This window comes from Puma concolor, chromosome A3 (genome assembly GCF_028749965.1).
Source record: "Puma concolor isolate L17-30 chromosome A3, mPumCon1.1.hap2, whole genome shotgun sequence".
NCBI lineage: Eukaryota > Metazoa > Chordata > Mammalia > Carnivora > Felidae > Puma > Puma concolor.
Genome location: NC_141669.1, coordinates 101,995,578 through 102,015,873, shown reverse-complemented (window position 1 = coordinate 102,015,873; position 20,296 = coordinate 101,995,578). Strand labels below are relative to the sequence as shown.

The 20,296-nt window shown below is 36.2% G+C and overlaps 2 protein-coding genes across 9 annotated transcripts in view; one reads left to right on the top strand and one right to left on the bottom strand.

The window, feature by feature from the left end:
- The window catches only part of ESF1 (ESF1 nucleolar pre-rRNA processing protein), a 66,834-nt gene extending 56,375 nt beyond the window's left edge, over window positions 1-10,459 (bottom strand). The window contains exons 1-4 of one of the 2 annotated variants that reach the window (XM_025932333.2): window positions 10,345-10,459; window positions 8,339-9,015; window positions 2,869-3,266; window positions 1,938-2,051 (exon numbers count right to left, since the gene is read on the bottom strand). In XM_025932333.2, coding sequence (XP_025788118.2) covers window positions 1,938-2,051; window positions 2,869-3,266; window positions 8,339-8,972 — 1,146 coding nt within the window. In that variant the 5' untranslated portion in view covers window positions 8,973-9,015; window positions 10,345-10,459. The other variant, XM_086701655.1, reaches the window with a different exon arrangement.
- NDUFAF5 (NADH:ubiquinone oxidoreductase complex assembly factor 5) overlaps window positions 1-20,296 on the top strand; it is a 62,660-nt gene that overhangs the window by 26,549 nt on the left and 15,815 nt on the right. The window contains exons 1-6 of one of the 7 annotated variants that reach the window (XM_086701656.1): window positions 10,446-10,745; window positions 11,723-11,763; window positions 13,798-13,861; window positions 16,475-16,522; window positions 17,848-17,951; window positions 19,841-19,880. In XM_086701656.1, coding sequence (XP_086557782.1) covers window positions 10,500-10,745; window positions 11,723-11,763; window positions 13,798-13,861; window positions 16,475-16,522; window positions 17,848-17,951; window positions 19,841-19,880 — 543 coding nt within the window. In that variant the 5' untranslated portion in view covers window positions 10,446-10,499. Of the gene's footprint in view, window positions 1-10,445; window positions 10,746-11,722; window positions 11,764-13,797; window positions 13,862-16,474; window positions 16,523-17,847; window positions 17,952-19,840; window positions 19,881-20,296 lie in introns of those variants that run through there. The other 6 variants (XM_025932040.2, XM_086701657.1, XM_086701659.1 and 3 more) reach the window with 6 other exon arrangements.

Here is a 20,296-nt window from a genome sequence, read left to right as displayed (position 1 = left end):
AAAAAAAGGATTCACCCTCATTGGGATTTGGTACTATTTTTTTTTTTTTAAGTTTATTTATTTATTTTGAGAGAGGGAGTGTGTGTGTGAGCATGAATGGGGGAGGAAAAGGGAGAGAGAGGGAGAGGGAGAGGAAGAGGGCAAGAGAGAGAGAGAGAGAGAGAGAGAAAATCCCAAGCAGGCTCCATGCTGTCAGGGCAGAGCCCAATGTGGGGCTCAAACTCAAGAACCATAGATCATGACCTGAGCTGAAACCAAGAGTTGGACATTTAACCTACTGAGCTACCCAGGCAACCCAGGATTTGGTATTTTTGTATATTGGCTACTTTTGAGAGTCAAGAAATATAACTGTATTAATCTGTCTTGTTTGGATACTACTGGGCTTAATATATATGTTAACAAACTATTTTTTTTCAATTCTGTGCAATATGCAATTTATCAAATAGGGGATTTGAGTTTTTCCTATTAGTGTGAGTGGCAATGATAGGTTTTCACGTAGAAGTTTGAAATATATATGTAGTCACATCTGTTGATTCCTTTTCCCTTTTCAAAGTCTAGAAATTCCTAATACCTATTTCCTGAAACACAGATTTAATAAAAACACAATTCCATTTTATTCTGTTTCTGGGGTTTGATTTTTTAATTTTTTCCCATACTTTATCTAGAGTTTATTTTGGGCTATTATAAGGTAAAGATCTGAAATAAGCTCTTCATATAAAGACTCATCCATTTGTTCCAATATCAGGTATTCAAACTTATTTTGGTCTAAATTATAATCTAAACTCTTCTATTTATCTATTCCATTCCATCTATTTGTCCCTCTATTTTTACCCAAACTTCTTAACTCACACAGCAATATAAAAGATTTAGATGTTGTACCTGACAGAATCCTTTTATACTGGTGTATTTTCCCAAAAATGTATTAGTCATTCTCACTGTTTATTCTTTTAGATGATTACTGGTATCCTTTTTCTTTACTTTCATTTGAACTGAGATTATGGCTGAAACTGCACTAAACCTATAGAACTGACATCTTTAAATATTTAAACAGAATTATAACTTAGAGCTGTTTCAGGCACTACACTAAATACTAAGTGTGAGTTTCTTTTCATTTCATCCTTACAACTACCCTAGGAAATGCTATTTTTGCATTCACTGCCAGATGAGAGAACACATCTGAGAGATTAATAAAATGCCCAAAATCACATGCCATATATCAGAATCAAGATTTGTATTTTTTTTTAATGTTTATTTATTTTGAGAGAGAGAGCATGAGCAGGGGAGGGGCAGAAAGAGAAGGAGAGAGGGAGTCCCAAGCAGGTTCAAGCCTGAGGCAGGGCTGGTTCCCACAAACTATGAGATTATGACCTGAGCTGAAATCAGGAGTTGGATACTTAACTGATTGAGCCACCTAGGTGCCCCCAGAATCAAGATCTGCCTGCAGTCTGTCATACAATAAAGCCTAGAGTCTTAACCATTATGCTTGCTTTCCAGAAATATGGTATCTCAAAATTTAAGTTTTTCAAATTTACCAGTGTTACCATTTCACAAATGTCACATGTTTAAGGGAATTCTTAAGGATTTTGTGTTTCTGCTGCTAGTAAAAATAGATTTTTTTTTCTTAATTGGTTAAGAATTGAAGAATGCAATTAAAAAATATTTATTTTATACTCTGTCCCTTTATTGAGCTTTATATATTGTAATAGCTTTCCAATTGATCTCTTTGGGTTTTTAAATTACGTACAATCACCTAACCCATCAATAGCAATAATTTTACTCCTTCCTTTTACGTTTGTTATACTGGTTTCATGCCTAACTACAGTGGACAACTGCCAGATTATTTTCTTTAAAAGGAAAAGTATGACTTAAAAAAAAAAAAAAAAGATCAGATTCAAAATGTTTAGAAGTATTTACTTCAAAATGAAATCAATTCTCACCTTTACAGAAAATATAACACCTCCTTTAGGTTTAAATGAATTAAACAAAGCCAGCAAATCTTTTGCCTTTAATCTGTCCCAGTCCATGTTGCAAACAGCTAATCGACGTGTAATCTAAGAAATGAGAAAAATTAAATATTACATAACCTCTATCATTCCCAACACTTATAAAATATACAAAAAACGTAATGCTTTCTTTCCCCCAAAATTCTTACATCATCAATATAAGTATTTATCTAAATAGTTTCAATATGTATAAGAGAAAACTTTGGTCCTGAGAAACTTAACAGAAGACCATGGGGGAGAGGAAGTGGGGAAAAAAAAGTTACAGAGAGGGAGGAAGGCAAACCATAAGAGACTCTTAAATACTGAGAACAAACTGAGGGTTGATGGGACGGGGGGAGGGAGAGGGTAAAGTGGGTGATGGGCATCGAGAAGGACACCTGTTGGGATGAGCACTGGGTGTTGCATGGAAACCAATTTGACAATAAATTATATTTAATGTAAAAAAAAAAATAAATAAAAATAAAGATGATATTTAAAAAAGAAAAAGAAAACTTTGGTTGAGTCACACATGATAAAACTGTCAACAGATAAACACTTTCTCTTATATGGTTTTTAGTTCTTGAATCAGAATACGATAATCAGCTGATTTTTTAATAACCAAGTTTGTTAAGCTATTTTGCTTCCCATGCATGAGCATGGAGGTTAAGTAGATTACCCTATATCATTTCTAATAGGTGCAGTAGGAACTGAAATAAAAACTACCAGCTAAAACAATCAATTCCATATCAAGAAGTTTTAATGAGAATCATCATTAAGAGTATTTACCAATAAATCTTTTCCCAATTTAATGACATCAATTCTACCATTCATAAAAGCTACTTGTACCGTGCTCATCACATATAATCTTATTTATTCAAAAGCTCACCTCATCAGCCCGAGGAGCATCTTTATCTAATTCTCTCCAAGCATGCTCAAAACCAGAGTCCTCTGGCAGTAAATCTGCCATATCTTCTTCATCTTCAGAACTAGTTTCTATATTTCCTTTACCCCTTGCAAGATCAGGACCACTGTCACTTTCATCATCATTCTCACTCTCCTCATCTTCATCCTCCTCCTCATCATTTTCATTTCCATCAACATCATCATCATCATCATCATCATCATCAGTTGAACTTCTACTAATGCCTGTAATTTCATCTTCAGATTCTTCATCACCTATTTCACTAGCACTTTCTGAATCTTCCTCCAGAGCATCTTTGTCAAACCTCTTACCACCTGTCGAGTTTTCAAAACCATCACTGTCTCTTGCCATTAGTGAAACCACTGCAAAAAACATTAAAGGAGGGAGAAATTAAGAAAATGTAAACACAATTAAATTCAAATCACGTTATTCTGACCTCAAATCCAGTAAAAGTAATTTCTATGAAAGAGACTTAAAAAACAAACAAACCCTAAATTCAACAAAAGTTCATGCCTAAATTACTTGATAGAAATTTTGATATGTACCCAGATCACACAAGTAGATTCACATATTTGTTCAGAATTATGCAGTGCCTGCTGTGTGCTAGGTGCTCAATATAAAATCATTGGTAAGAGAAGTTATTAGTTAAGCGAATAGATGGAAGGGTCTGGATCAAATAAAATCAATCACATCCATACACATAAAGAGCTACAATAGGAGTCTCTATATAAGTGCAACTGAGTTGCTACTTGAAGGATAAAGAGGAAGTATTCAAGATTAATGAGGGAAATGCTCCAAACACCAAGAAAAATAAATGCAAAGATCCAAGAATAGGAAAAAGCTGGCAAGAATATATGGACTGCAGGTGGCCAAGAGTCAAGTAAGAAATTAAACTGAATAGCGAGGTACAGGCCACGCTTTCCAAAAACCATGTAGAAGGTTTGGATTTTGTCATAAAAGCAGTGATAAGCTACTGCTATGCTTTCAGAAAGAGGGACATCATCAGATTTGCACAGTGAGATAGATCACCTTGACTATGCTGTAGAAACTTGACCAGATGGAGTCAAGAGGATATGATTAGAAAATTAGAAGTGTAGTACAATACTCCTACCAAGAGATGAAGATAGCACTAAATTATTAGAAACAGATACAAAGAGGTTAATGGATTCACTTCAGAGTTTCGGAGTCAGGAGTTAAAATCAACAGTAATTAGTGACAGGGGCTTGGTATGAGGCACAGAAGTTTTAGAATTGTCAAAGATGAGTCCCAGCTTCTTGGCTTGAGGATGGATGGATAGATGGATAGATAGATAGGTAGATAGATACATAGATACGTAGATACATAGATAAACATGCAATATTGGAAAAGAAACAGTTTGCTTGCTTGGTAGAGGCAGATCATGAGTTCAGTTTTCACTATGTTGAATCTGAAGTGCCTTGGAATCATACACGAGGAGATATCAAGAAGGCTGCTGGCTGTATGAGTTTACAGCTCAGAAAAGTTGCGTGCTGGAGATAAAACTTTTCACTCACTCATGTGTAGTGATAACAGAAGCTTGAGATGTGGATAAGATCACCTATGCAGGACAAAACACAGGTTTTCTGCTAAATCTTGAACTTTGTAACTAATAGCAATACCATGAAGAGTGAAAGATTGTTTTTACTTATATTGGATTTTTTTTTAACCCTCATAACTCTGAAAAACCTCATTTTCTAGTTCTAAAGCAATTTATATGATTCTTTCTACTATGGGTATGTGTATGTTGATATACAGTATCTCACACATTTTATTCATCTTTAAGTTGGAGCTTATGTTTCTGCTTAAAGCTCTATTTGGAGAAATGAAAAAAATATTAAAAGCTTAATGCTTAGAATGAAATTCAAAGTTAGTTTTTCCCTTGCTCCTATAATCTTATAATAGTTATTCATTGACCTACTATTTACTACTTACTTTACTATGTAAATAAAAGGCATTGAACTCAGGAAAAGAAAAAGGGAGATGGCTTGTAACATGATCCTATGCTCCTGATTGTTCATAAGCCAAAAGAAATTTTTTATTGAATAATGAAGCTTTATTCTAAGGTAACACAGAAGAGACATCTAAATTTGCCTGCAGAGAGGTATTTAAGACAGGCTTCACAAAGATGCCATTTGATCTGAGACTAAATGAAAGAGTTCTGCTAGGAGGAAAAGAAATGGGCTTCTGTTTTAGTACCACAAGAGAGTGGGGGACCATAAAAAATAACTAGCCAGGAGATGTGAAAAAGCCAAAAAAAGGAATTATCATAAGTTCTGCATATGAGATCAAAAAAACACCACAACAGTGAAGGAGAGTTACTATGAGGCAAGCACCAGAATTCACTTTTAAGCAACGTGCTCAGAAATAACACCTCAGAGATCTACCTTTATCTAATACTGCAATTATTTCTCAAGCATCAGTCATTATTATGCCATTTTCATGATTTTTGCATATCACTGTTTTTCACTAAATTGAAATCTTTTTTAATTAAAAAAATTAGCTTTGTTCTAAGTATCTCTGATGTCACAGATGTGATGTAGTGACTCTACTTTTTCTTAAATAAATATTTATTCCTAAATACATATCTATTAACATAAAAAACTTTGAGTATCTTGTTACATATGCCATGTTTTCCTGTATGACAATGGTACATACATCACACTTTGTGTGTGATTTGGGTTATATAATAAATCAATACACCAAAGACTTAAAAAAGATCTAGTATTTTAATATTTTTGATATCGAGTACATTCAGAGTACTGATTTATTCAGTAAATATTTGCTCAGAGCCCACCATGTATACAATACTAGATAATGTAGGATTATCTCTCTATTCCTGGATGGTACTGCTCTACAGTAACTGTAAACAGTACTTACCTTGCTACTTAAAAAAATGCTTTGTTACCCCCCCCATTATAAAAGTAATGAATGCTCATTGGAAAAATATTAAGATAATACAGGTTAATAAAGAAAATAAAAAGACTAGTAATTTTTCATGCAGAGATACCTGGATGGCTATTTTGGTACATAATTCCCTAAATCTGTTTTCTATGATGTATCCATTAATTTTTTTAAGTAGCTTGTCACACCATTATTACTATTTTGCAACTTATTTTTAAAGCTTCATATATCATAAACATTTGGATATATCACAATTTATTTAATCAATCCCCTGATTTATGCTAATTTTACATTTTAAAAACAATGCTATAATGCATATTATTTGCACTTATGCCCAATTAAAATAAGTTCTTAGGAGTACAAGTGCTGGGCATCAACATATCATAATGACACATAATACCAAACCATACCTCCCCACATCACCTGTACCTTGCAGCACTTAAAAAGACCCCTGCACATAGTAGTTGCTGGAATGATAACTGACAAATGAATAATGAACAAAAGATGGTTATATACAAAGTCACTATTCCTTACTTATACCTAATGCCTTTCTAGACTATAGAACTGATGTAAGTTACTGGAAGAAACATGATGGGGTAGAAAGAAAGATTCAAAGATTGAGTCGCAGGCCCAGCTCTGTGTATCCTAACATAAATCACTTTAGTCTTGTTTCCCAATTAATCTATCCTAATTTCTCAAGCTTACTGAGAAAATTTAATGGAGATATATAAAAAGATTCTATAAAATCAACCCAAAGGATTATATGGGTATGTTTTATTAATCCAATGCCCCAAATCAAGTGAAATTTAAAAGAGGCTAGACTAACTTATCTCACAAACTCAGCATCAAACAAATCTTGCTGCTGTTCCTATTCTGATCTTATTCTCCAATTTCAATAACCAAACTCCTATCCCTTCTCCTTACACCTCAGTTTGCTGCCTGGTTCCACTACAAACGAAATGACACCCCATCCTGACCTCCTACTCCCTATCTAGAATTCTATCTACTGCCTGATACCTCCTACCTTTCCAATATAATCTCAGCCTGTCAAGACCTCTCAGGCTCTTCCTGGATGCCTATCCTCCTTGGGTCTCATAATCACAGCCAGCTTTGGGCTCATCTGAATACCAATTTTCAATTAACAACATCAACAACTGGCAACACCAACACTCAAAATTCCTTGCTGCTGGACGGGACACAAAATTTTAATAAGTAAACAAGTAGGCATGAACTAGAATCAGACATTTCTTAGTTCCAAACAACCACTTTTAGCTGTGTTATCCACTCACCCCTTTAGAGACCTTATTATCTAATCAAATGGGAATACTTATCTCTTCTGAACATATCCAACCATATCTTTGCTCAAAAAGTCCTTTCTATATAGAATGCTCTGGTCCCTCAATTTACTTTTTCCAAATCTGATCGTACTTCTCCTATCAATTTTTCTCTGGTTGCCATATCTTGAGCGACGTCTTCCTCTGAATTCTCATAGCCCTCTGCTAAATATCTTTTATACCACTTACCATTATTCTATCATATATTATGGACCTAATTTCTTCTACTTTAGATCTGTGGTGTCCAGTATGTACAAGCAGCCACATGTAGCAATTGAGTACTTGTAATGTGGCTCATTCAAATTTTATACTTGAGATTAGTAAGAAAATAGAATGTAAACTATATCATTAAACTTTAAGTTGATTACATCTTGAATGAACTTTTTGATGTATTAGGTTAAATATTATGTTATTAAAAATGAATTTCACCTGTTTTTTTTACTTCTTAATGTGTCAACTAGAAAATTCAAAATTATACATTTTTTATTAGACAGTGCCGCTTTAGCTGATGGCACTGCTGAGTTTAGCAGGACGTTATTTACAAAAGAGGATCTGCAAAGGGCCAGGAAGGGCTGAAATCAAGGCCAAACTCCACTAACACGCTCTGCAGGCGTGTTGTGTCTGCTCAGGGGAAATAAACCTAACTGCTTCACTCAAAGCTGCTGGCCCTTACCAAACTGTGAGCTCTGGGAGCTCTGCATGTCTAAAAGGGCGTAACTTTTTCTAATGTGCACAGACATCATATAAGCTAGTAGTAGGCCTAAGATGGGGGCCCATATCTTACTCATGTTTATCTGCCACATTACAAGTTACTACACGTAGCTGAATGAAGGATGAATGAGTACCCAACTCTACTAACCCTCTTCAGACACCTGTTCTTACTGTGTGATGACAACATATAACGTTTTACTTGGTTACAGAACATAGCTCTCACTAGTCCCCACCACAAATCACAATCATTGTGTAGCCTCAAGTTTTTCTCTCCTAGCAATTAATAACACAAAATAAAAAATTAATAATCATTAAATGGTATTCTTTCTTTCATAGCTTTATCTCCCAAATAAGCATTTGATCATTCTCATTATACTATAGAAATTCTTACTACATGTCTCCTTTTTAAAAAAATCAGTATAAAAATTAGTAATGTAATATCAAAGTATCTGTAATTCTTTCCAACAAACCTGATAGCATTTCTCTTCTTGTCTTAGAGTACTTGAGCTTGGGAGATTTCACAATTTCAGAGACGCCCAAGTCTACTTTTCCTTTGGGACATGACTCTGTACTATGTTGAACAACGTTTTTTTTCCCTGTTGTACTTTTCTGTGTAAATTCTTCTCTGTTTTTCTTAGAACTTATTTTTGAATCTACCTTCTTAGATTTGCATGACTCTTCCATTTTCTGAATTCTGTCAGAGTTATCCAAATCATTTTTATCTCCAGAATCCTTTTGATTATTTTTTTTGCTTTCTCTCTTTTTCTCTTCATCTAGATTTTTTGATTCTATTTTGTTGTTAGTCTGGGGTTTTTTCTTCTTCCTTTTCTTTTGGTTCAATGCTTTATCATCTTCATAAGATAGATCTGAATCAGAATCTGAAAGGTCATAAAAACGCTTCAAGTCCTCTGTAGTGCTGTGGTTGATGGGGCGTCCTCTTTTATCCACAGCATAATTCAACTTGAACCTTTTGTCATGAAACATTGCTCGAAATCTCTTGTCAATTTTGACTTTTCGATCCTTTTCTGGCATTTCCCAAAATCTTGGGTCCTTTGTAACCCTCCTAAACCGCTGGTCACTCATTATTTCTTCTTTGGATGCCATTTTTAAATGTCTGACTGGACAAATACTTTGAAGAAATCAAACACTAAAAAGCAAAACAAATGTTATAATAATGAAGGATTAGTAATACAAGATGCTTTGGGAAAAAATACTAATTCACAATATATTCTAAGTTAAACGTACACAAAGTTAACACATCCAATTTCATTTCCCAAACTTATTCTTAGTCACATGCAGAAAAGCAAAAACAATCAGAACATCCTCTTTTGATTACAGAGCATTTGGAGAAACAAATTTAAGGCAAAAGCAAACAGAATTCCAGGGCTTTACAGAGGGAGGCAAAATGCTTACTAGCCAATTGGCTTAGTAAGCAAGCCAATGCTTAGTAGCCAACTACTCAGAGTTTGTACATTTCTTTTTATATACCTGTACTTGTTACAAGTTAAAAGCTAATGTAATCAAGTTTCCCAAGCCTCAGTTGGTCTCATTTGTTTCTTCACATTCTGGTCCCATTCTCTGTTAGTCTTCACCTCATGCTACTCTGGACAGCCCTTAATTCTACATGACTAGTGTCCTAACAGACCCAAATCAATTAGGTTTAGCTCACAAAGTTCCCTCTATGAATCCGAGCATCCTTCAAAAATCAGGTAAAGTTTCATCGTAGTTAATAAATTTCACTTCTTTCTATTTTTTCTTATTTTATAAGAACTACGGCCCAAACAGGCTGATTCTTCTTGAAACATACTAGACTCTGTAGGTGTGGGAGAGATTAGTATTGTTCCCTTGAAAATAGTTCCTAATGGTTTAACATCTCGATTTGCTTTTGCAGAGCTAAGAGTCATTGATTATTAAGAACAAAAAAGAACTAATCAAACAGGGTAGTGCTTTGTTTTGAAAGGCTTATTTTTTTCCTTAAATTTGAAAACAACTTTTTATAACCAAAAAGAAAAAAAAATCACAGGTTTCAATGATGCATTTACACACTTAATCATTTAACCCTCTGAACAGGTGGGAACGGAATAGCTGTTTCATCTAGTGATTAGGTGTAAGTATTAATGTTTACGCTGAAAGCATTCGATAAACGTCAGATATTCAGGCAGAGAAGGGCGACCTGACGTCACCTTCTGACCCCCACCTTCATTTCCTTAGCGCACTCTCTCCTGTACCCACCCTCTAACGCGGAGAACACCAGGGTGGTCCCAGAACGACGATCTCCTACCCAACCTTAAACCTCAGGGCACAGCTACGGACTGAGGTCCCTCAAAAGGACCCTGGGGAGGATCAAGGAAGTCTGAAAAACGAGACCGGAATGGCAAGGGAAAAGGGGGTAACCCCTCCGTGAATCCGAAGGAGACCCTGTCAGAGATTAGTTCGGGATCCCCTGCAGCCCTTTCAGAAATCCAACCCTACTCACCTCCTCGTCGCGTCTCACATGCAACGCAGACCCAGAGTCCTCCGCGGGACGCTCCTCCGGGACGGCAAGAGAACTGGTCCAAACTACGTTCCCTTTACCTCTGCGGCGACCCGTAGCGTAGGCGCCGGAGCCGCGGTGGCGCAGGCGCAACGTAAATGCGCCTGCTTTACCGGGGGGAGATGTTGCGGTTAGGCGTCCTCTGTCTGTGGCGGCGGAGACCTCTGGTGTTTGGGGTCCCAGCAAAGAACCTCGGCCTTAGAAAGGTTGCTTCCGGCGTCTCTCCCCCGGGCAGCACCTCGCCCAGAGCCCTAAATATCTTCGACCGGGATTTGAAGAGAAAACAGAAGAACTGGGCGGCCCGGCAGCCCGAACCCATGAAGTTTGACTATCTGAAGGAGGAGGTGAGTCCGCGCGGCAGCAGGGGAAGGGCGACGCCGAGCTCTGGCTCCGAGTCCGGGGGCTCCGGCCAGGCCCCAGCAGACCCCACATCACGTGTGACCTTGAGCAGCCGTTCTGCCTGAGCCTCTACTGTAATCCCTGAAGGGGTGGACCGGGATATTTGTAAGCTGTTCATTCACTCACTCACTCACTCAGCAAATATCGCTTGAATTTTGTACATGTATGTTATGGGCAGAGTAAGACCACTACCCTCAGGAGGTTTCATTCTTATGGGAGTAGATGAACAAGAAATGTAATTTCAGCCAAAGTAAGGTGAGGTACTAAAGTGAAGTGGGGTGAGGACTCCGATGGTCAGAGAAGGCCGCTCAGGCAGAGGACATGATGAGGCAAGCTGAGATCTGGAGAGAGTAGCCTTGTAATCATAGAGAAGGACAAGTGTCCGTGAGGCGGGAAGGACCTTGTTGAGGCCTCCAGTGAAGCTTCCGTGAAGAGGAGAGTGGAAGAGGAGGTCAGGCCGAGAGGACTCGTGTTATTAGGGCGGTAAGAGATGAGGACTTCGGATTTACTTGTCTAACTGAGCTGCCCATTCAGTATGGTGATCTCTGGCCCCATTTGGCTATTGAGCACTTGAAATGTGGCTAGTCCAACTGAGATGTGCTGTTAAGTGTAAAATACACTGGATTTCAGTAACTGAAAAAAGGATGCAAAATATTTCATTAATTTTTTTATCTTGATTACGTGTTGAAATTATAGTTTTGATATTCTGAAGTAATTTGCCTCAATCTGTTTCCTAGGGTAATTTAATAATTATGTTCCTATTTATAATTTGTGGTCAGATTGAAAATGGGATAGGGAGAAGTACTTATCAGCATGTTGAAACATAAGTAACCTATGGATTGTTGAATGCTGTAAAAAGAGTGTCGCTTCTCTGTTATGCGTACTCGATTTATATACATCATTGCTGCTTGTAATCCTTCAGGTTGGAAGCCGGATTGCAGACCGCGTATATGACATAGCTAGGTAAGTGATGATTATCATAATAAAATACAATTTTTTGACTGGAAATTCAAGAGATTGAATGCTGAGAGCTTAATGTATGGCAGAATCTAGAGGAATTTATTACCAGGATTCTCAATGTTAATCACACTCTAAGTCTTTCCTTTATAATATACACATATATATAATATATAGGAGAACAAGTGTTCTTTTTATTTCATTCTTGGAAAAAAAAAAAAAAAAGCACAACTCCTAGCTTCTCTCTGAGCCTGAATGACTGATCCAATTTCATCTGGCCAAAAGCCACTAATGAAAACATTGTGGTTAAATTGTTGGTTAAATTACACCAACATGGGATGAATTTATTACATTTGTCTATAAAAGGAATTTTATAAAATCAAAAACAGTAATTTTTTAGAGATATTCTTGCTACTTAGAATCTTGGTATGAATTAACTTCATAAGGTAAGAAAAAATGCTTCATTGTTACAAATAGTTACCCCCATTTCATCTGTTTTATTAGGAAATGAAACAAATAGTTCTCTACATTTGCTTGGATTTTAGGCCATTTATTAAAAATGAAACATTGAATTTTCTAAGTCAGTATGGATTGTACAGTCTTTGTATGTCTTAGTATGCCTTAGTACTGAGCAAAACATCGTTTACAGAGAGACTTGTGATTATGGCATGTCTTAAACTAACATTAACTCTTTAGAATTAAATCATTAAAAATACCAGTCTAAAAAAAAGTACCAGTGTAAATGTTCTTGAAGTAATGTTCTATTGTTACAAAGTATAGTTTGTATTGTCCACCCTGATCTTTTGTTGATTTTTAAAAACTAGCCCTGCAGATTATTAAATGTCTTGTTTGTGGTATCTGAGGTCCACTTAATACTGTTACAACTTATGATAATAATAGCAACTCATAACCAACATTTGTTGAGCATTTGTACTGTGCTAGATACTTTCCATGCACCATTTCATAAAATTCTCTCGAGTGAGGTAGTGACTTTTCCATTTTATGGATGGGGAAACAGATTCAGTAAGATTAAGTCACTTGTCTATGGTCACAGAACCAGTACATTGCTGGCCCAGAATTCTAAGTCACATCTTTCTCATCCCAAAGCTGTGCACTTCAACATGTCACACTGCCTGTGTTCACAGTCAAGATAGTGAGCATTTTGTAAATAAACAGTTCTTTCTCACACCAGTTCTCCAATTGTGTACTGGTGTTCTATATTTTTGACATAGGTTTTTGACAGAAATTGGAAAAGGACTCTTTTGGTTCCAATAGAAAATATGTTATTAATGGATGCAATTTTAAGTTTTCTTGTCACAAATTTTTCTTAAACCTGTGGATGGCCTACACTTAGATGTGTTAACTGGTGTGGTTTAGTATGACATTTATTTAGAGAAGACAACATAGCATAGGGGTAGTAGTTTTGGTTCCAGGATTCAAACTAACTGAATTCAAGTTCTGACTGCTGCTTATTAGTTGAGTGACCTTGGGTTGAGTTACTTTGAGCACATAGCACATTGCTTTGAATCTGGTAAGATTTCAGTAAAAGTTAGCTACTATTTAGTTGGTGTTTTGTTTTGTGTTTAGCTTAACATATTAATAGTTCATGATATTTTACATGATGATTTTAAGTCACCTGTTGCCTCAACAAATTTGAGAAAAAGATAATTAGTAAGTTCTAAATAAGTATGCAGATATTTTCATGTTAATTTACATTAGCTTCTCTTCATTCTTTATTTGGATATATTATCAAATTGAAATACTCCTACCAAATTTGTTCTTTGAATTCATATCTTGGAGCAGCCTCATGGAAAGCTGGTTAACTGTGGGGTCCTGTGAATGTCTGTACCAGACAGACTTGCTCTTTCAATATGTTCTCTGGTAGAAATAGCTTGTGAGGTGACGCAGAAAAGGCAGATAATATAACTTTTTGAAAGTTGTATTCATTAATATGTTTTTATTTAAGAAAAATTACTTCTTAATAACTGTTTTATGGACTGTTATTACAGACGAATCATAACTTCTGTGTCTACTTTTTAGAAAATTTTCCCTTGCTTTGGATGTTGGCTGTGGAAGAGGTTACATAGCACAGCATTTGAATAAGGTATATCTATTCAATGACTTAATTTACTTTAAGAAATAAAATTGGCTAATCTTAAAGTCTTCCTTAATTCAGCTTGTATCATATTTAGATTTTGATTATATCAAAATTGCCAAGTTTTTTTTTTTTAATGGCAAACCAATAGTTGTTTTGTGTCTCCTCTTAAGTATTTTTTTCTTAAAGTGGCTTTTCTTTTTTTTTTTTCAATCCATTTTCTATAATGATTCCTACCTATAGTTTAAGTCTATGTAAGATATGTTGCTCTTCATTCCCATTCTGTGCAGATGTTTTTGATACTTCAAATTAAAATCAGATCGACATTCATTTGGAAAATGTGATTGAACTAATTTTTTAGCTGGGAAAAATATTTTATCATTTGATTAGAAATCTTTGTGTATTTATAAGTAGCCATTGTTAAGGCTTATACCATTTTATTTTGCATTTTCTAATTCAGAACATAAAGACATTTATTGTTTTAACCCCTGTATATATGATACTGTGTTGGACACCAATTAAAGTGGGCTTTCTGTGTAAAATCTACTTCGAAAAAGCATACACTTGGGCCGGGGTGGTGGGAGGGGGTTGTGAGAGGCTCCACAAACACAAACAATGCTCAGGCCAGAAAACTTATTCATTGATTCTTCTTGTGTCCTCCCCTCCCACATTGAATCCATCAGCAAATTTTATTTGGATTTCAAAATATATCCCTAACTACTACTTCTTACCACTTTCACTATTATCATATTGGTCTACACTGCAGTAGCCCCTTAATGACCTCCCTGCTTCTACCTTTGCCCCCAGTAGTCCATTCTCACAGCAAAGTAATCCTTTTAAAGCACAGGTCAGTTCATTGCCAGTCCTCTGCTCAGAACTTTTGGCTTCTTATCTAACTCAGTAATAAGCCAGTCTTAATCCATAAGGCCCTCAGTGATCTGGCTCCCTAACATGTCCCTGACCTCATTTCCTTCTCCTCATTCCTTACTTTTCAGCAATCCTGACCTCAGTGACTCTCAAACTGGCCAGGGCTTTGCATTATAGTTGTTCTTGTGTTCTTCCCTAAGATATCTGTGGGGCTTACTTCCTCGCCTCTTTCAGGTCTTTGCTTAAATGACCCCTCATCAAAAATTCCTTCCCCGACCATTCTATAAAATAAGGTCCCCATTCTCCGCTGGGTATTTGCCTTATTTGTTTCCACAGCACTTTTTAGCACCTGATGTGTTTGTTTATTTGGTGTCTGTCTTCTCTTAGGGAATGTAAACTCCATACACTTGCTCGTTTTTGGTCACTGCTAAATTCCCAGTACCTAGAATACACAATGAAGATTTATTAAATGAACATTACATGAATAAATACAAAGTAACTTTGAAGTTATTCCCTCACTGACTGGAAAAAGTCAGGGGATGTGGTGGGGCAAGGAGCACAGGCTGTTCCTGTTTTAGATTTGCTGAGTTTGAGGTAATAGTGGACTATATTAGTGTTAATGTCTGACAGGTAGTTGGAAATGTGTACTTGGAATTGGGGTGTTGAGGTTAAGAGCATTGCCTTGAACTTGGGCAGATAGGGATTTCAAATTTAGCTCTGCCACTTGGCAGTTGCACTTGGGTAGTCAGCAGTGGCCAGGTAATGATAGGGTATCCTTTCAAGTTGTGGCCAGGAGGTTCTTTAAGAAGGGGGTGTGCATGAAGTGGAAAGGATTGGCTTCTTTAACAGAGGAGGGGAGGACTACAACAGAGCTGGACTTCAGACAGGTCAAGTGAAATAGGACTTGAGAGGAGACACACTGTTGTAGTTGATTAGGTTGTTAGTAATCTTTGTAAATAGCATGAGCAGGGAGAGTAGGAATAGACATCAAGAATTAAGGAGAAAGACATTGGTGAGAATTAGAGTTGCAGATTGCAGACAGAACAACCAGAAGGTAGTTAGAGGTGAGGAGATCTTTCCAGATTGGGAGGCTCATGACTGTTTCGAGGTGAGGGAAAGAGACACAGAAGAGATAGATGAAAGATTTGATAGAGATGGTGATGGAGGGAGCAGGATCCTGTAGAAAAGAGCATAGTGGAAAGTGTCAGTCTTAGGAAAGAAGTGGTGCAGTGCTTTTTCCTTTTGGAAAGAAGAGGGGAGACATGAAACAGGGAAAATGAAACCAGCGAACCCCTATACCCCCCCCCCCCCCCCGCCCTGCTCCCAAGTATCTGTGTTTATTAAGTCTTTTCTTTACTCTGTGTAAACTCTTTGAATGAACAGCTAAAAGAGGGAGGAAAACTATCCAGGACTTCTGTGGCCCAGGAGCGGGGACCAGTTCTCAGCACACATAAGTCTTAATCCTCTGGAGTAAACTCAGGATGTTGATTACTCACACCTGGATTGTGTATTTTATTAAGTATAGTTAAATGTATTAAATATAGGCATGGTTGTTTAAATTTAAATCTGTGTAACTTACTATGTGTGATTAAAGCTAGTTGTGTACTATACTGGTTTTACTGCAGGAAAATACCCTTACAAAGCTAAAAATTTACCTACGAATTATCACTTTCTCCTTGAGCAATTTCAGTAGTTATTTTGTTTTGTTAGTAGGCTTTTGTTTTGTATTATCTAATTAATTTTATTCCATTGCAGGAAACTGTTGGAAAGTTCTTCCAAGTAGACATTGCAGAAAATGCGTTGGTAGGTAGCTTTTTAACACTATTGATTTCTGATCTGTTGGTTTTATTTTTAGTTCTTTATTTTTATTTCCTTCAAAATGAAAATAGCTTTATTGTTTTTTTTCTGATTATAAATATAACACATAAAAAAATTAGACAATGGAGGAAATAGAAAGGAGAAGAAAATATCACCCCTGGTCCCCACCATTCAGGGACAACCACTGTTGACATTTGGGTCTCCACCTTTGCAGATGTATAGCTATCTCTACAATTTTATACAAATGATATAATGATAACATGCCGTGCTTTTCACAGGATATCATTCTTTTATATCAACAAATGATATACATACATACATACATACAAATTCCACCTTTTAAAATGACTAGATAGTATTCTAATATAAGAATATTCCATGGTTTATTTGGCTAAATTTCTATTGAAGGACAGTTATATTTCTAGTTTCTTAATAACCAACACTGGGAAGAACATCCTTATACAAAGAAACTTTGTACATTTGATTTATTTTTCTCTCTGGGAATAAATTCCTAGTAGTGGAATTTATGAACTCATCGATGTTCATCTTTAAATTTTTTATATACATCTCCAGACTGCCGTTAGAAAGATATAATATTGTATGAAAGCACTTTTTTCTCCTGTTTGGCAGCACTGAGCCAATGGATTCTGTCTTTGTCAGTTTAATAGGCAGAAAGTAGAATCTTACTGATATTTTTATTTGCACTTTGATTATGAATGCAGCCAACCGGCTGTTGATGTCTTTTGGCTATTGGTATTTCTTAATTTGTGAATTTGTAAGTAGTTTTGTGATGTGCCTGTACCTGCATTGTTGCCTTAGCATGTTCTTATTGTGGGGAGTTTGTAAGAGTTTGTTTTGCAGGGATATTAATTTCATCATCTGTGTTGTAAATATTTCCCAAAGTGTGTTGTTTACATTGTTTATGGGTTTTTAGAAGTTTTTGATTGGTTTATCATCATGTAGATTAGTCTTTTCCTTTATAGTTTCTGGCTTTTGAGTTATGCTTGCTTAAAATGTTTCCACCTAAGAGTATGAAAATGTTCACCCCTATTTTTGTCTATTACTTTTATGGCTTAAGTTATGCCACTGAAACTTTCAGCCTTCTGAGATTTGTTTTAGTGTGAGAGAGGATCCTTTTTATGTTTTTCCACCTAGCCAGTTTGTGTCATTTAAGAAACACTTCTTGAGCTTCTCTGTGACTCTGGTTTTAAAAGGGATAGAAACTGCCAAATAAATATAACGTTGACTTAAATAATGATTGTATTAGTAATTGACATTCTATATGAATGTGTTTATTTTTTAATCACTAGAAAAATACCTTAGAAATGGAAATCCCTACTGTCAGTGTTTTAGCTGATGAAGAGTTCCTTCCCTTCAGAGAAAATACATTTGACCTGGTAGTTAGCAGCTTAAGGTTGGTAATCTGTTTGTACTTCTTCAAAATGTATGTTTTAAATAGGTAATTCGTGCTATAAAATTTTAATTGTTATGAGATAAATAAAATAGCTAATAGAGCAAGTTTTTTTTTTTTTTTTTTTTGTAATGTTTATTTATTTTGAGGTGGGGAAGAGACGGAGAGAGAGGGAGAGAGAATCCCAAGTAGGCTCTGTGCTGTTAGCGTGAAGCCAACACAGGGCTCAGTCCCACAGTGAGGTCGTGACCTGAGTGGAAATCAAAAGTTGGCTGCCCAACCTACTGAGCCATCCAGGCACCCCGGAGTAAATTCTTAATAACCTTTTTTAAAGTCACAAACCAGTTTTCTTGGTTTATAAACAATAAGATTTCTTTGGTAAAGAATTATAAATTATATACTCCCTAGTGGAGATAATATGATATAGTATCTTAACTTTTTTCTCCCCAACTTTTTTCAGCTTGCTAAAGCTAATCTATGATAGAAGGATTTTCCTTCCTAATACACGTTACTTAGTATCAATATTAATGGAGGCAGGAGTTGTAAAGAATATACTGGCTCCAATATTCAAACGTTAGAGCCCTTACAAACTCATTCTGGCAAATAGGGAAAAGCTAGTATTTCCTTCAGCATCAGTTTTTCTTCCACACAGAAATATAGTCCCGAAGGTTTTATTTTTTCCATTTGTGCTTCCTACTGTGGCCCTCCACATTTATTACATAAATATATAAATACTTATTGAATAGATTATAATATACTAGGCTCTGGCTAGATTCTTTTGGGGAATACAAAAATGAACCCAGACAGAGATCCTGCCCTCAAAGAACTCAGAGTCTAATAGAGAAATTAAATATTCCTTTTATTTAAGACTTTTTTTTTTTTTTTCCAGTAATCTCTGTACCTACTGGGGGGCTTGAACTCACAGATGCTCCACCAACTGAGCCAGCCAGGTGCCCCCAAAATAAAATGTTCTTACGTCCCCTGTCTTGTTTTATAGTCATATTTTCTTTCAAAGATTCAACATGCTCTTCATGTCAGCACAGCCCTTTTGATAGCTGTTTTTAGGGTGACCAGTCACCCAAGACTTTGCCAGTGTTAACACTGGAAAGGCTTATGTCCCAGGAATCTCTCAGCCTGAAACAAATTGGGAGAGTTGCATGCACTCTTGCTGTTTTCTTCAGTGAGTTTATAATCTCTTCCCTGCTTCTTAAGATATGCTAAACAAATTTAGAAAAGTATTTGCATTCTATCATGAAATGAAAAATATTACAGAGAATGTTGGTCTAAGGAAAACAGCCCTGGGCAGGGAGTCTGAATGTGAGTTTTAGCTCCTCTGCTTGCTGTTTGCAAGTGCCTAATTCCATTGCTTTCAGTTTCCCCATAAGTATGATAGACCTTATGATATGGTATGACCTTCTTAATTTTTAAAGTATCTAATAATTGTTAGACAACATTATGAAAGATAAATGTGAGCTTAACACAGTATGGTTTGAAATGGGCATTCAGTGCTATCCTGGAAGTCAGCATAAGAGGATACCACCTTAGTCAAGACAGTGTGACCATACTCTACAGAGACTGATTCTTGCCGCCACATATCACCACACACTGGGAGATGGTGAATAGAGGCAAAAGAAAATGGAAGAGATTTCCTAAATTAAGTTTTAAATACTTTATAGTATTATAGTACTGTCACATTTTCTAGTGTGACAGAAGGAAGGTTTTCCCCTGGGAATATTCTTTGCTTTAAAACTTATATGAAAATAATCAGTGAATTTTGATATGCAGTTTCAGACTTCAAAATTAACACCTTTTGTTGTGGCTTTTCTTTATATGAGTGATAATTACACTGATTATATGAATTAAGCTAAAGCAAATATGTTTTCATATTCTAGTTTACACTGGGTGAATGACCTTCCTAGAGCACTTGAACAGGTAAGAAACTTAATGTTGACTCCAATAGGCTGTGTTATTATTAGAAACTTCTAAATATTTCTGTTTTTACTAGAAACTTCCAGATGTTTTCCATTTTATACTTCTGATGATTGGAAATGAAAGTAAATCAAGTATTTATTATCTTCTATGGGCCAAATACACCTGATACCCTTTGGCATATTGAGAAGTACATTGCGTGAGCACCTGGGTGTCTCAGTCGGTTCAGCATCTGACTTTTGATTTCTGCTTAGGTTGTGATCTTGCCGTTCGTGAAATCAAGCCCCATGTCGGGCTCTGGGCTGACAGTGCAGAGCCTGCTTGGGATTCTCTCTGTCTCTCTGTCTCTGTCTCTCTGTCTCTCTCTCTCTCTCTCTCTCTCTCTCTCTCTCTCTCTCTCTCTCTCTCTCTCTCCCCTC